Consider the following 12,656-nt stretch of genomic DNA (forward strand, 5'->3'; position numbering starts at 1 on the left):
CTTTCCCAAGGGTCACCCAATGGGTTACATGGCCCAGCCGGCACTCGAACCCTCGCCTCAAGGAGTCCTAGTCCAGGGCTCTTGTGCCTCGCAAAAGAAGCCACACATTCTCTCTTTCCCACCAGCAGCAACCTTGTCTTGAGGCCAGGCTTTCCCTGCAGTACCGCCGCCGCGGCCGAGAGGTGTCGCTGTGGTGCGCAAAAGCGCTGCCGTTCGGAATGGTGGGGCGCTCTAGCCGCCCAACTCTCTCTCCCCTTTCCGGGCGGATGGTGTCATCCGTCCTTCCGGTGGCGCATGCGCGGGAGGCGGCCCTTCTCTCCCCTCTCTCCCCACGAGCAGCAGGTAGGGTCGTGTGGAGTCCCGGCCGGAGTGGCTTTCTCCGCTTTGCCCAGCCGCCGGCTTCCTTTCCTGGGCGCCCCCTCCCCTCCTTATGCCGCTAAAGGGACTCCTTGGGCCGGGAGGGAGCTAAGGAGGGAGGAGGGGGTCAAACGGGACATGGGACGTAGGGGCGGGGCCTGCGGTGGGCGGGGCCAGCCTCGCTGACGTTCTTCTCTAGCCACGTGGGTGGGACTGAGCGCTCAAGGCTCTTTCCACGCTCCCTGGTTGGCGCGTTTTGCGCATGCGTACTGCCCTCAGCCATGGAGGTCGTTGCAAAGTAGTACAGTAGTTGATGTTCTTGTGTGCCTTCAAGTTATTTCTGGCTCATGGCCACCTGTCCTGGGGTCTTCTTGGCAAGGTTTGTTCAGAGGAGGTTTGACCCCCTCATGGCCATTCTCTGAAGCTGAGAGAGTGTGACTTTTGACCAAGGTCACCCAGCTAGAATTCGAACCCTGCTCTCCAAGACTCAAGTTCAAGTTGACCATCTCCGACACTCAAACCACTAATACACCAGGGATTCCCAAGCTTTTGTCTGTCAGCCGCCTTGGGAGAAAGGTGGCATACAGATTAAATACACAAACAGACTTCGCTCATCCTAAATGTTTTGGACTTCAGCTCCCAGAAGCCTCAGCCAGCTTGGTCAGGAATGCTGGGAGCTGAAGTCCAAAACACCTGGAGGACTGTACTGGCAGTTCCTTGTAAAGTTTAGCAGGTAACATTTCTCCTAATGGAAGCGAGGGCCTTCAGCTGAGTGATTTCTCATTTGTTTTACACTTGTCCCTCCATATCCACTAGGGTTAGGGGCACAAGACCCCTGTGAATATGGGGAAACCACAAATAACAAAAAGGCCATGTTTTTACCTGAGAGGATACCTCTCTAGGAATCTCTAGGTCCTCCAGTGCAAATCTGTGGTCAACGTCAGACAGACATTGACCATAGAACTGCACTGGAGGAGTACAAATGCCTAGAAGAGTATTCTCTCTAGGAATCTCTAGGTCTTTCCGTGCAACTTTTAGTTCAAGTTGACCATAGAGTTGCACTGAAGGACCTTGAGATTTCTAGAGAAAACATATTAATCAAATCTGTGAATAATCAAAGCTGCAAACATGGAGGGATGAGTGTACTAGGACCATCTGTGGTGGAGCCAGCACCAAATCTTTGGGCACCCAACGTAGGTGGGATAGATGTGGCCAAGTTCCTCGACCACCTGGTATTTGTCTAGCCTGATTGTGGCCAATGAATCACATCATTCTGCCCTGTAGGCAGTATGTTATACACTGTGCCTTGATCCTGCATGTTCACCTAAGTTATGTTCCCTGTTCTGTTTATTACTGCTGTGCATTCAGTTATTTTGCTCTCCATGAATCAGCCCTGCCATCCAGACCTTCCTAGTGTGGTGGATTTCTATTGATAGCAAGCAATAGAAGCTGTGGACACTTATTCCTAATGTCATGGTGTTTGGTTCTTTTCCAGCTGTTGAGTTTGGCCACCCCCAACGTCCCTGAATATGTATGCCTGTGCAAAGCTCGTCTCTGCTCCCACCCTTGTGAGTAACTAAAATCTGTCATCTTAGATTTTTTTTAAAAAAAATATTGCACTTATTATTAGTGTTATCGGCCCTATTTGGCAAGTAGGTTTTAAACATTAATAATCTTGGTAACTATAACTGTGCTATTAACCATGGAATATTAATTGTCTTGTAGTAGCTGCTGCAGATTCTTTTGTCTGTTTGTTTCAGCTTCTGTTCCTCAATAGTGAAAAAAAATAATAACAATAATGTGAAACCATCTTGGCATCTTGCTATAGAGCTATAACTCAAGAGTGGGTTGGAGAGACCTATTGTGATGAGTGGATGGCACTTGGTACACCACTCCTCTTAGGCACCCTTTCTTCTTCCTGTCATTATGTGTCTGAGCACATAATGCCAACATTCCATTTAAAAGAAAGTGCACCTTTAAGTGAAATTAATCAGCTCCTTTCACACACACTTTCTTGGGGCTGAGGTGGTTCCACTGCAAAGAATAGACTACAGTAGAATTAAAGTCTTCTCTTCCCTGTGTCTTCATAAGTCCACTTTTAATTGGCTACTACCAGCCAGGGATGGTATAATGGAACCAAGCTGCACCAGTTCAGGAAGTTCCTGCTGGAAGAATGGGTATTTTTACTCTACTGCGCCTGCCAATCTTGTCTGTGGCTGCATCCGCACTACAGAAATAATGCAGTTTGACACTGCTTTAACTGTTACAGCTCAATGCTATAGAATCCTGGGATTTGTAGTTTTGTGAGCTATTTAGCCTTCTGTGTCAGAGAGCTCTGGTACCACAACAAACCCCAGGATTCTGTAGGATGGAGCCATGACAATTGAAGCAGTGGCAAACTACATTAATTCTGCAGTTCAGATGCAGCATGTGAGTTACTACAACTAATAATGTAGGACCCCTCCCCCATTCAGACTTATTAAGCACTTTGTGTTTTGTTTTGAATTCAACTTTTATTTATTTATTGTGTAAATAATTATTTTTTGTACCCCTTTCTTACAGCACAGAATTCAAGGTGACTTACAGCTAGTTAAAACAGAGTTCAGTTAAAAAGACAACATGCGTTTAAAAGACAGTAAAAATATACAAGCATAACATACTGAATTAAAAGTCCTTTCACTACAAAAAGTTAAGAACCAAAGGCTCTTAACTTTTAGGTTAAGAGCCTTTAGGTATTAGTTATTAGCAAGTCATGTTATCAGGAAGGGAGTCTTATCTTGCTATCTTTACTAATAACTGTATCATAATAGTTGTTCCTGCCATGTTAGGCCAGCCTTTGCACAACCTGGTGCCTTCCAGATGTTTTGGATTTTCAACTCCAGCCAGCATAGCCAGTAGTGAGGGATTCTGGGAGGTGTAGTCCAGAACATCTTGAAGGCTACCAGTTGAAGATGTTGGTGTGGGCAGGGACTGTATTCTCTGTTCTTCACAACTGGCAAATACAGAATAACAGAACAAGAGAAAGGTGTATTCCTTGTGTGAATCCCAGAGTGTGAGCAAGCAGAGGAGAAAGATCAGGCTGGGAGCATCAGACATAGTTCTCAGGGACGGGGTCCATTCTCCCAGATTGACAACTTGGAAATGTCCAAGTGAGGAATTTCCCTAGTAGTTTCTGATGAAGCATCAGACTGATGTGCCCAACTGAGAAACTGCCCTGGAAGCTTGATGAAGCAGAAAACTGAGCTGATTGCTCCATTGGGGGACACTATGAAAGAAGCAGCATTACATGACTCTGCTAGCCACTTCCACTACTCTTCTCTCCACATCAGAAGTGTCACTGAATGGGAAATGTGTGAGGGACACCTGCCTAGTAGGAAGCATGGGCATGATTTCTTATTCACACCTGGAATGGGTAGGTAGACCACCAGAAAAATTGTAGTGGGATGTGGCTAGTATGCCACCAGTTAGGTACCCCTGGTTTGGACAACTTTGCCCTTGTTGGAACCATTTTTGTCCAGTTAATTATTTCTCCCACTCTAGTTCCTATTTTCATTTTTAAATCACCAATTCTACTTTTTATCAACACAGCTCAGAGTACTACACCATAACTTTGATTCTTTGCTCTGCAGGTTATTTGACTAGAAATGGGACAGTAAGACATGTTGCTAACCAGAATTATTGCTATTGGCTCAAAACACATAAGCCAAAAAGTTTGGCTTATGGTTGCTTTGGGAACAGTTGACACGTGCTCCCTGCTCAGCCAGAAGCTGCTCTGCAGCTGGCTAAGGCAGTCCAAAGCCAGCCAGAAAAGGGTGGCCAAAAGCATCCAGTTGCCATGTCCGGTCACTGCACTCCTGGGACGATCGGTGGCTGACAAGGGCTGGAGCAGCCAGAGGTCATGCTAAGCCCTGGTCTGCTTTATCCTAGTGTTACAATTTCCAGTGAAGATCTATTCGTCGCTACTTGTAGTCTGTGCAAGATTAGAATGTGTTTACAAAGAGCTTCCTTTTGTCAATGGGCACTTCCCTCTGATGTGCAGCTTCAGCTTGACTGTTTTTCATTTTTTCAGGTGAGAGACAGTACTCGGCTGCTATATAGGCCCCTCTCTGCCTCTATGCTGAACAGGCCTGAGGTCCGAACGGATGAGGTAAATTGGCCTCAGGTATACAATTTCTTGGTGCTCTATCCAAGGAAAAAAAGAACCCAATCTGTACTGCTGGTGTTTCCAATGAAACGTATGCTAGGAAATAATTTGTAGTCATGGACGGATCATTTTCTGGTCAAGGTGGGACTCAGGGCCACTACCCAGATCCCCCTTGGGGGTGGAGGACCTACTAGACTGGTCCATCCTCAAAGGCTGAAGGAACCCAAAAGGTTCCAGGAAGCCGTAGAGGGTTTTATGGTTGGGAACGACGGCGATTGTGTCGACGCCTTGGTTGATACCTAGAATAACGATCTTACCAGGGCTATAGACAGTATCGCTCCTGAGTGTCCTTTCCAGCCCGCTTCAAACAAAAAAAGTGGTACACAGAAGATTTTCGTAAAATGAAGCAGATTGCGCAATGACTAGAGCACCGCTAGCGGAAACATCGACGCTTATCTGACAAGACACACCATAGAGACTATTTAGATTCCTATGGAGTGGCAATAGATGCAGCAAAGAACTCATTCTATGCTACACGTATTGTGTCCGCAAGATCTCATTCAGCAGAGCTGTTCAGCGTGGTTAAAGAGCTAACTCAACTGTCTCCCACCTTGAACCTTTTAATGGAACCAACTAAAGCCTGCTGTGACACATTTAATGACTTTTTTGCAGATAAAATCTCTCAGGTAAGAGTTTATCTGGATGCGGGCATTAAAACTGAAACTGTAAGAGAGATGTCCAGTAACTCTGTGGACCATATTAGACTGGATCATTTTGAGTATGTAAATACTGAGGAAGTGGACAAGCTACTTGGAAGCGTAAGGAGGATGACGTGCTCTCTTGATCCTTGCCCATCATGGCTGACCACCCAGGGTGGAGATGCAGTGACAATATTACTGCAATCCATAATAAATACATCTTTCAGGGAGGGGAAATTTCCATCAAAATTAAAACTGGAGGTGGTTAAACTGCTTTTAAAGAAACCATCCCTGGACCTCCTGGTAAGAAACAATTATAGACCAGTCTCCCTTTTACCATTCTTGGGCAAAGTGATTGAGAGGGCAGTTGCCTTCCAGTTCCAAGCAGTCTTGGATGAAGCCGACTATCTGGACCCATTTCAAACTGGCTTTAGGGAGGGATACAGAGTGGAGACTTAGTCGATGATCTCCGTCTGGGTATCGACAGGGGGAGTGTGACCCTGTTGGTGCTCTTGGACATCTCAGCAGCCTTCGATACCATTGACCATGGTATCCTTCTGGAACGCCTGAGGGAATTGGGAATCAGAGGCTCTGCTTTACAGTGGTTCCACTCCTACCTCTCGGGTAGATTCCAGATGGTGATGCTGGGGGACAGGTTCTCTTCAAAAACAGAGCTGACATCTGGCGTCCCTTAGGGTGCCATTCTGTCCCCCATGCTGTTTAACATTTACATGAAGCCGCTAGGTGAGATCATCCAGAGACATGGGGCGTGGTGTTATCAGTATGCTGATGACACTCAGATCTATTTCTCTATGTCTCCCACTACTACAGTGACTAAGGATAGCATCTCCCCTCTGCATGCCTGTCTTGGGTCAGTAATGGGCTGGATGAGGGAAAACAAACTCAAGTTAAATCCAGAGAAAACTGAGGTACTTGTGATAGGTATCCCAAGTCTGGGGAAGGAGATTTGTCAACCTGTCCTGGACGGGGTCACACTTCCCTTAAAGGACAAAGTTTGCAGTTTGGAAGTATTCCTGGACTCATCGCTACAGTTGTCATCTCAAGTAGATGCGATGGCCAGGAGTGCTTGGTACCAACTTCGGTTGATACACCAACTGCGTCCCTACCTGGACCAAAAGGACCTTGAAGCAGTGGTACATGCACTGGTAATCTCTCGTTTAAATTTCTGTAATGTGCTCTACTTGGGGCTACCCTTGTACCAAGTTCGGAAGCTTCAACTGATTCAAAATGCAGCAGCCAGATTTGTCACTGGTACATCTAGGTTTGACCACATAACACCAGTGCTAAAATCTCTTCACTGGCTGCCAATTAGCTTCCAGGCACAATACAAGGTGCTGGTTATTACCTTTAAAGCCCTACATGGCTCGGGCCCGAGTTACTTGCAGGAATGCCTCTCCCTACATAATCCGCCCTGCACACTTAGAACATCTGGGAAGAATTTGTTGGACTACTGTAATACTCGATTAACCCCAACTTCCCATAGAGCATTTACTGCCGCAGCCCCTAAATTACGGAATAGTCTACCGGAAGAGATCCGTCTTATTACCACCTTAGATACCTTTAAGAAGGCACTTAAGATAGATCTCTTCCACCAGATTTTGTATAGAGACTATGTTTAAGGCTCCACCCTGACTATAATGGTATAATGATTTGACGATTGGATATTTGAAGGAACTAATCGGGATGTGTAATTCAGTATTAGTATTTTATTGATTGTTTGTATTGTATTGTATTATTTTAATGATATAATCCCGCTTCGATCCTTGGAAGAGGGGATATATAAATAAAAATTATTATTATTATTAATGCAAGATTGTTTCTGAAAGAGCTAGCACTGCTGGGCTGCGTGAATTCTGCATGTACCCACAGTCTGCCTTACTTGTGATTTATGTCTTTTCATTGCATTGAGTCACTAGGGGGCATCATAATACTATTGGGATGACTTTGTGGAACTACAAAACTCAGGTACCACCCCAGGGACTGTTAAATTCCCTCTCCCCCCACCCCTCCAATTACATGTAGACATATAATAACACACTTGTTACTGCCTTACCTCAAAGACACTTAGACTAGCTTATATAGGGTTATCCCATTTGATCTTGAAATAGCAATAAATTAATAGTGGGGGGGGGGGGGGAATAACAGCAAGGAATTTATCAATTTACATATCTAAATTTTCATGGTTGGTGGAGTCCCCCCCCCCCCAGCCTTTCCTAGTTTCAAGGAACACTTTCCACATATATGCCTTGTTGGTTAATTCCATTTTCTCCCACTTTTCCAGAGAAGCAAAGCAATGTGGTTTTTCCTTCTCCCCAATTTTGTTCTCACACAACAACCTGGGGAGGTAGGTTAGGCTGAGAGATGGCTTCCCAAGGTCATCCAATGCATTTCATGGTGGAAATCAGATCTAAATCTAGCTGTCCTGATTTACATTGTTGAACCTCAATTCTCATCAGAGCTAGCTGAGGTGAGAACCTGCAGTCCAGCAGTATCTGGAGGGGCACAGATGCGCCAGGTGTGCTAACCACAGGAGTATACTGGCTCTTTTGGGGAACCCATACATGTGGTCTTTGTAGTGTAATCTATGGTGCTTTGCTCTTGTCTTGCACAGACGGATGGTACTTTATAGTGTGCCCAAGCCTCCTTGTGGTTTGCTTGCACTACTCCTCTATGCCTCTGCAGGACTGATGGACAGCATTGAGCAGGCTGTTCCTTTCTATGTTCTTGAGGAAATGTGTAATTGGATTATTGATGCAATAAAGCAAGCCCACGGTTCTCTAGAACAGGGATGGGGAAAAAACCATTGGTTTGGACTCTGGCAGTAGAATGCAATGCAGCAATACCATGTATCAGCAGCTGGGATGGTTAATGGTTACTGGTAGTGCTGTGAAGTGCTGGCTGTCACAGAAGCTGTATCTAGTAACTTTGTGTTGCAACCCTTCTTCTCTCCCCAATTCTTCCCTTTTTTTCTTCGTTCCTGGCAGTCCCGTTCCATCGCTGCTGCTCAGAATGCACTCCTGCCAGTTTTGCGCCGGGAGTTCCAAACCAGTGCGGTTTCCAGAGACATTGATACTGCCGCTAAGTTTATCGGTGCTGGCGCTGCCACTGTAGGTGTAGCTGGTTCCGGTGCTGGCATTGGGACTGTGTTTGGCAGTCTCATCATCGGCTATGCCAGGTATGTAGACTTGTTAAGCAGTGGAGAAGAGTCATCCACTAATGTGGACAAGATCAGATACTGGGTTGGAAGTTGGCAGGCTGGCACATTCCTCAACAGTCAACTTGTGTCACAGCAGGCTAGATTTATGTTCTGTCTATCAGAAGTGCAAAAGCAAGGGAAAGAGCAACTTTGCCCAAATGTAGTGATGCATCTTGACTTCTCAGATACCTCTGTTTGTTAAGATGTGTTGTCTATAAATCAATAGCTTACTGGGATGCTTTCAAGTGCTTATGGAAATAGCCAGTCATCTGGATTTCTATGGCAAATCAATACAGTCAGCCCTTCATATCCATAGATTCTTTATCCACAGATTCAAGCATCCACAGCTTGATAATATTAAAAAAATATTAGTGTGATCTTGAAAAGTTGATTGGGCCTCAAATAAATGTGAGCAAAAGAATCCCTCAAACATTGTTTGCAGTCATTAACCTTCTATTTTTTAAAGATATGATTTGTGATTCCCATTTCACACCCCTTCATATCACATTGGAGATATCAGTATTAATCCTCATCCCTTAAAAAAAAGACGTATTGAGAATTTCTCAGAACTTCTGGGATTTTAATTAGAAACTTCATTCTTGTAGTAAATGCCTCTAGTCCGGGGGTGGGAATTATGTGGCTTTCCAGGAGGCTAGGACTAATGCCAATTGCAGTACAACAGCATTGGGAAGGCTGCATGATTCACCTACTTTAATTCCTTCTTTTTCATTGTAGCTATAGGAGTACTGACTTTATTCTCATTCCCATTATTCATTTACTTTTCTTGGGTATGTGAGAGTTAGATTAGTGGCTCCTCTGTCTTTTTCTCTTTCACTGTGTAATTAAGTCATGAGAGGAAGCCAATCATTTAACCTTCCTGTAGGGAAAAGGAACTAATTAAAGGATTATTCATCACTAACACCATGAATAGAAAGTAGTAGTAGGCAAAAGCTACAAAGGAAAGGAACTAATTAATACAGTAGTCCCTTGCTATCTGCAGGGGATCCGTTTTGGACCTCCCCCCCCCCAGATAGGAAAAAACGCAAATGCTCAAATCCCATTGTTTGCAATGACCATGCACGCATGTGCACACACCCATTTAAAAAGCCAGGGCTTGCTGTCCATGGAAGCTCAGATCCACAGAAGGCAAGTCCATAGTTGGTGCAGGCGCACTGTATTGCAGTGGAACTTTGTTGTTGTGTGCCTTCAAGTCATTATTACTTATATTGGCCCTAAAGCAATTCTATCAAGGATTTTCTTGGCAAGATTTGTCCATAGGGGTTTTGCCTTTGGCTGAGAAATTGGGATTTGCCTAATGCAATTCAGTGGGTTGCATAGTTGAATGGGATTCAAACCCTGGTCTCCCAGAGTTGCAATCCAATACTCAGAACACTACATCACACTGGCTCTTTAATGAATAGGATTTCCTTCTGAGTAAACATTATTGGGCCATAAAATTGGATAATCTCTGATAATGTAACTTTTATACTGAATGCCTTGTAGAACCACTGTTGAATTTAATTTAGATATTATTTACTTATTCATTTAGAGTGTTTATATCCCACAAAGGCTCTCAGAACGTCTTACAGACTTGACAGTTTTTTGCCTTCAAGCGTACAATCTAAAAACTTGGAAGGTGTGGTAGCTTCCCAACTCCAGGGGTTTCTGGATGAAATGGATTATGATCCATTTCAATCTGGTTTCAGGCCTAGCTGTTGAACAGGAACAGCTTTGGTTGCTTTGGTGGATGACCTGTGCAGAGAACTACACAGGGCAAGTGTGTCTCTGTTAGTTCAGCTAGACCTCTTGAGAGAGGCTGTCCAGAGTTTTGGGGTCCGGTGTCATCAATATGCCGATGACACTCAACTGTACTACTCCTTTCCAGCTCAATCCAAGGAGGCTGTCTTGGTCCTAAACCAGTATCTGTCATCAGTAATGGACTGGATGAGGGCAAACAAGTTGAAATTTAATCCAGATAAAACAGAGGTACTTCTGGTGAGTCAGAAGGCAGATCAGGGAATAGGGGTCCAGCCTGTGTTAGATGAGGTCACACTCCCCCTGAAGACACAGGTTCATAGTTTGGGGGTACTCCTGGACTCGCCTTTGAACCTGGAGGTCCAGATCTCTGTAGTGACCAGGAGTGCTTTTGCATATTTAAAACCTGTGCGCCAATTGCGCCAGTTGCTTAAGATGCCGGATCTGGCCTCAGTGGTACATGCCTTGGTTACATCCCATTTGGACTAATGTAGCACACTCTACTTTGGGCTCCCTTGTGTAGAATGTCCTGAAACTTCACCTAGTCCAAAGACGTGGGCTGGTTATATAGATAATACAATGCCCCTATCGAAACAGCTTCACTAGCTGCCAGTTTGCTTCCAAACACAATTCAAAGTGCTAGTGATGACCTATAAAGCCCTATATGGCTTAGGTCCAGGCTGTTTGGCAGACTGTATCTCCGTATACAAGTCAGCCTGGGCTCTGAGATCCTCAGAGGAGGCCCTTCTCGCCATCCCACCACTATCACAAGCACAGTTGGTGGAGACATGAGAGAGGGCCTTTTCCGTGGCTGCCCCTAGACTTTGGAACTCCCTGCCCAGGGAGATCAGAATGGTCCCTTCTTTGATGGCCTTCCGCTGACATGTACTATTTTTATATGTTTTTAATTGTATTATTGTAAGCCTCCCGAAGTCCCAGTCTTGGGAGAAGGGCGAGATATAAATAAATATAGTAATAATAATAATTTTTAAAAAAACAAGACACAAAAGGAGAATGAAATGGCATTGCAGAAGGGGATCAAGTCCAGTTGATACTGCCAGTTTTTCTGTCCCACCAAGGCCGTAGTAGCATTTAAGATGAAGGGAGGGCCTTTCATCTGCCTCGGGGGGGGGGGGGGGCTAGGCCTGGTGGACCTGTGCCTACCTCTCCTTTCCCTCTAAGGCGAGGGTGGGAGCAGCCATAAAGAATAAAGGATGCTGTTAGAGAGCCAACTCTAGCCAGCTCTTTATGACAAGGGTGGGAATGGTGCAGCCCTCCAGATGTTGTTGATCTGTATCTCTTAGCTTGCTGCCTAGGACTACTGGGACTTGCAGTCCAACAACATCTATCTGGCTATGCAGTTCGTACCCATGCTTAACAAGCTAGTCGGTGAACATAATGGCTGTACCATGCAGCTAGGCTTTTGCTTTCCCCTACCATTAAAAGAACACTCAGCTCAGAAGGATGCTCAGCTCAGCAGTCCCCATTGCTCCATAACTGAAAAGAGGCTGGGACTGAAATGAGACCTTAAACCAACTATTTTTTACTTACTGGTTTCTGCATCACCATCTCTGTCTCTTTCCCTTGCAGAAACCCCTCCCTGAAGCAACAGCTCTTCTCCTACGCCATCCTGGGTTTTGCCCTCTCTGAAGCCATGGGGCTCTTCTGCTTAATGGTCGCATTCCTCATTCTCTTTGCTATGTGAAGGAGCCGGATAATGCTGCCACTCATGTGCTCCCCAGCTTCCCCTTGCGTTTAGTCCAGTGTGTATACCGACCTGATTGTTCTGTGGCCGACAGGAGAAGCCCATCTGTTAACCAAATCCGTCCAACTTGGAGGGGGAAAGTGAATAAATACTGTATCGATATACATGTTCTGGTTTCTTGATGTGTCGTTGGTTTCTTGGCAAACACCTGGGCTCCAAAACCTTCCTGATCCTGTTAGTCAATGAATGCCTGGTTGGTGGCTGTACTGTTTCATTGTAAGGCACCAGACAGTTGCATACCATCATAACATGGACTGAGTGCATCTTTTAGATTATCAAAAATCCAAGTGATACAGTTTCTCTTAAACCTTCACTTCATCCTTTTTTATTACCATGAGATGGTAGTTAGAATGGCATTACTCAACCCATAGCTTGATCCCATGCATGTTTACTCAACAGCCTCTTTGCCTTTAATAGGCCTTACCCCAGCAAGCATGCATAAAATTCCAGCTCTCGGAATACTTTGTTACTGGCCCATTTGCAGAAACAAGGCTTATCTTTATAGTGTGATGTTCCAAGAGTCTGCTGTGGGTCTCTTCCACACAGTAGCAGCTTTATAGAACTGGCTACAGAAGAGTAAATGAAAGACCTACTTGGACCAAGGTATGTTTCCTGCAGCAATGCCTGCAGGAAGCTCAGGTGCAGGGCGTGACAATGATACCATCCCAGGCCTTGCCTCTTCTAGTACTTGATCTTTCAGATGCAGACCAGCTTGGAACA

General features: G+C 45.1%; 1 protein-coding gene across 3 annotated transcripts; it reads left to right on the forward strand.

The window, feature by feature from the left end:
- Window positions 1–265: 265 nt before the first annotated feature.
- LOC149322673 (ATP synthase F(0) complex subunit C3, mitochondrial-like) lies at window positions 266–12,038 on the forward strand. 3 transcript variants are annotated; one of them, XM_089481254.1, is made up of 5 exons: window positions 266–342; window positions 1,853–1,925; window positions 4,427–4,519; window positions 8,205–8,395; window positions 11,762–12,038. In XM_089481254.1, exons 2-5 carry the CDS (start codon window positions 1,887–1,889, stop codon window positions 11,874–11,876), a joined length of 438 nt encoding a protein of 145 aa, XP_089337380.1. In that variant the 5' UTR covers window positions 266–342; window positions 1,853–1,886; the 3' UTR covers window positions 11,877–12,038. The 3 variants fall into 3 exon arrangements, with proteins under 3 accessions (XP_089337380.1, XP_089337399.1, XP_089337390.1); XM_089481273.1 differs by having other exon boundaries at window positions 4,427–4,504; XM_089481264.1 differs by lacking the exon at window positions 266–342 and adding an exon at window positions 663–736.
- Window positions 12,039–12,656: the final 618 nt, after the last annotated feature.

This window comes from Sceloporus occidentalis, unplaced genomic scaffold (assembly GCF_023333645.1).
Source record: "Sceloporus occidentalis isolate IW3139 unplaced genomic scaffold, rSceOcc1.0.p SCAF_1, whole genome shotgun sequence".
In the NCBI taxonomy this organism is placed as follows: Eukaryota; Metazoa; Chordata; class Lepidosauria; order Squamata; family Phrynosomatidae; genus Sceloporus; species Sceloporus occidentalis.

What these genes read in the sequence shown, in the direction of transcription:
- LOC149322673 (XM_089481254.1), top strand. Translation starts at nt 1,887, where the DNA reads ATGTATGCCTGTGCAAAGCTCGTCTCTGCTCCCACCCTT. An exon ending in TCGTCTCTGCTCCCACCCTT is followed by an intron (nt 1,926 to 4,426) that starts GTGAGTAACTAA and finishes TCATTTTTTCAG; the next exon opens with GTGAGAGACAGTACTCGGCT. An exon ending in ATGAGGTAAATTGGCCTCAG is followed by an intron (nt 4,520 to 8,204) that starts GTATACAATTTC and finishes CGTTCCTGGCAG; the next exon opens with TCCCGTTCCATCGCTGCTGC.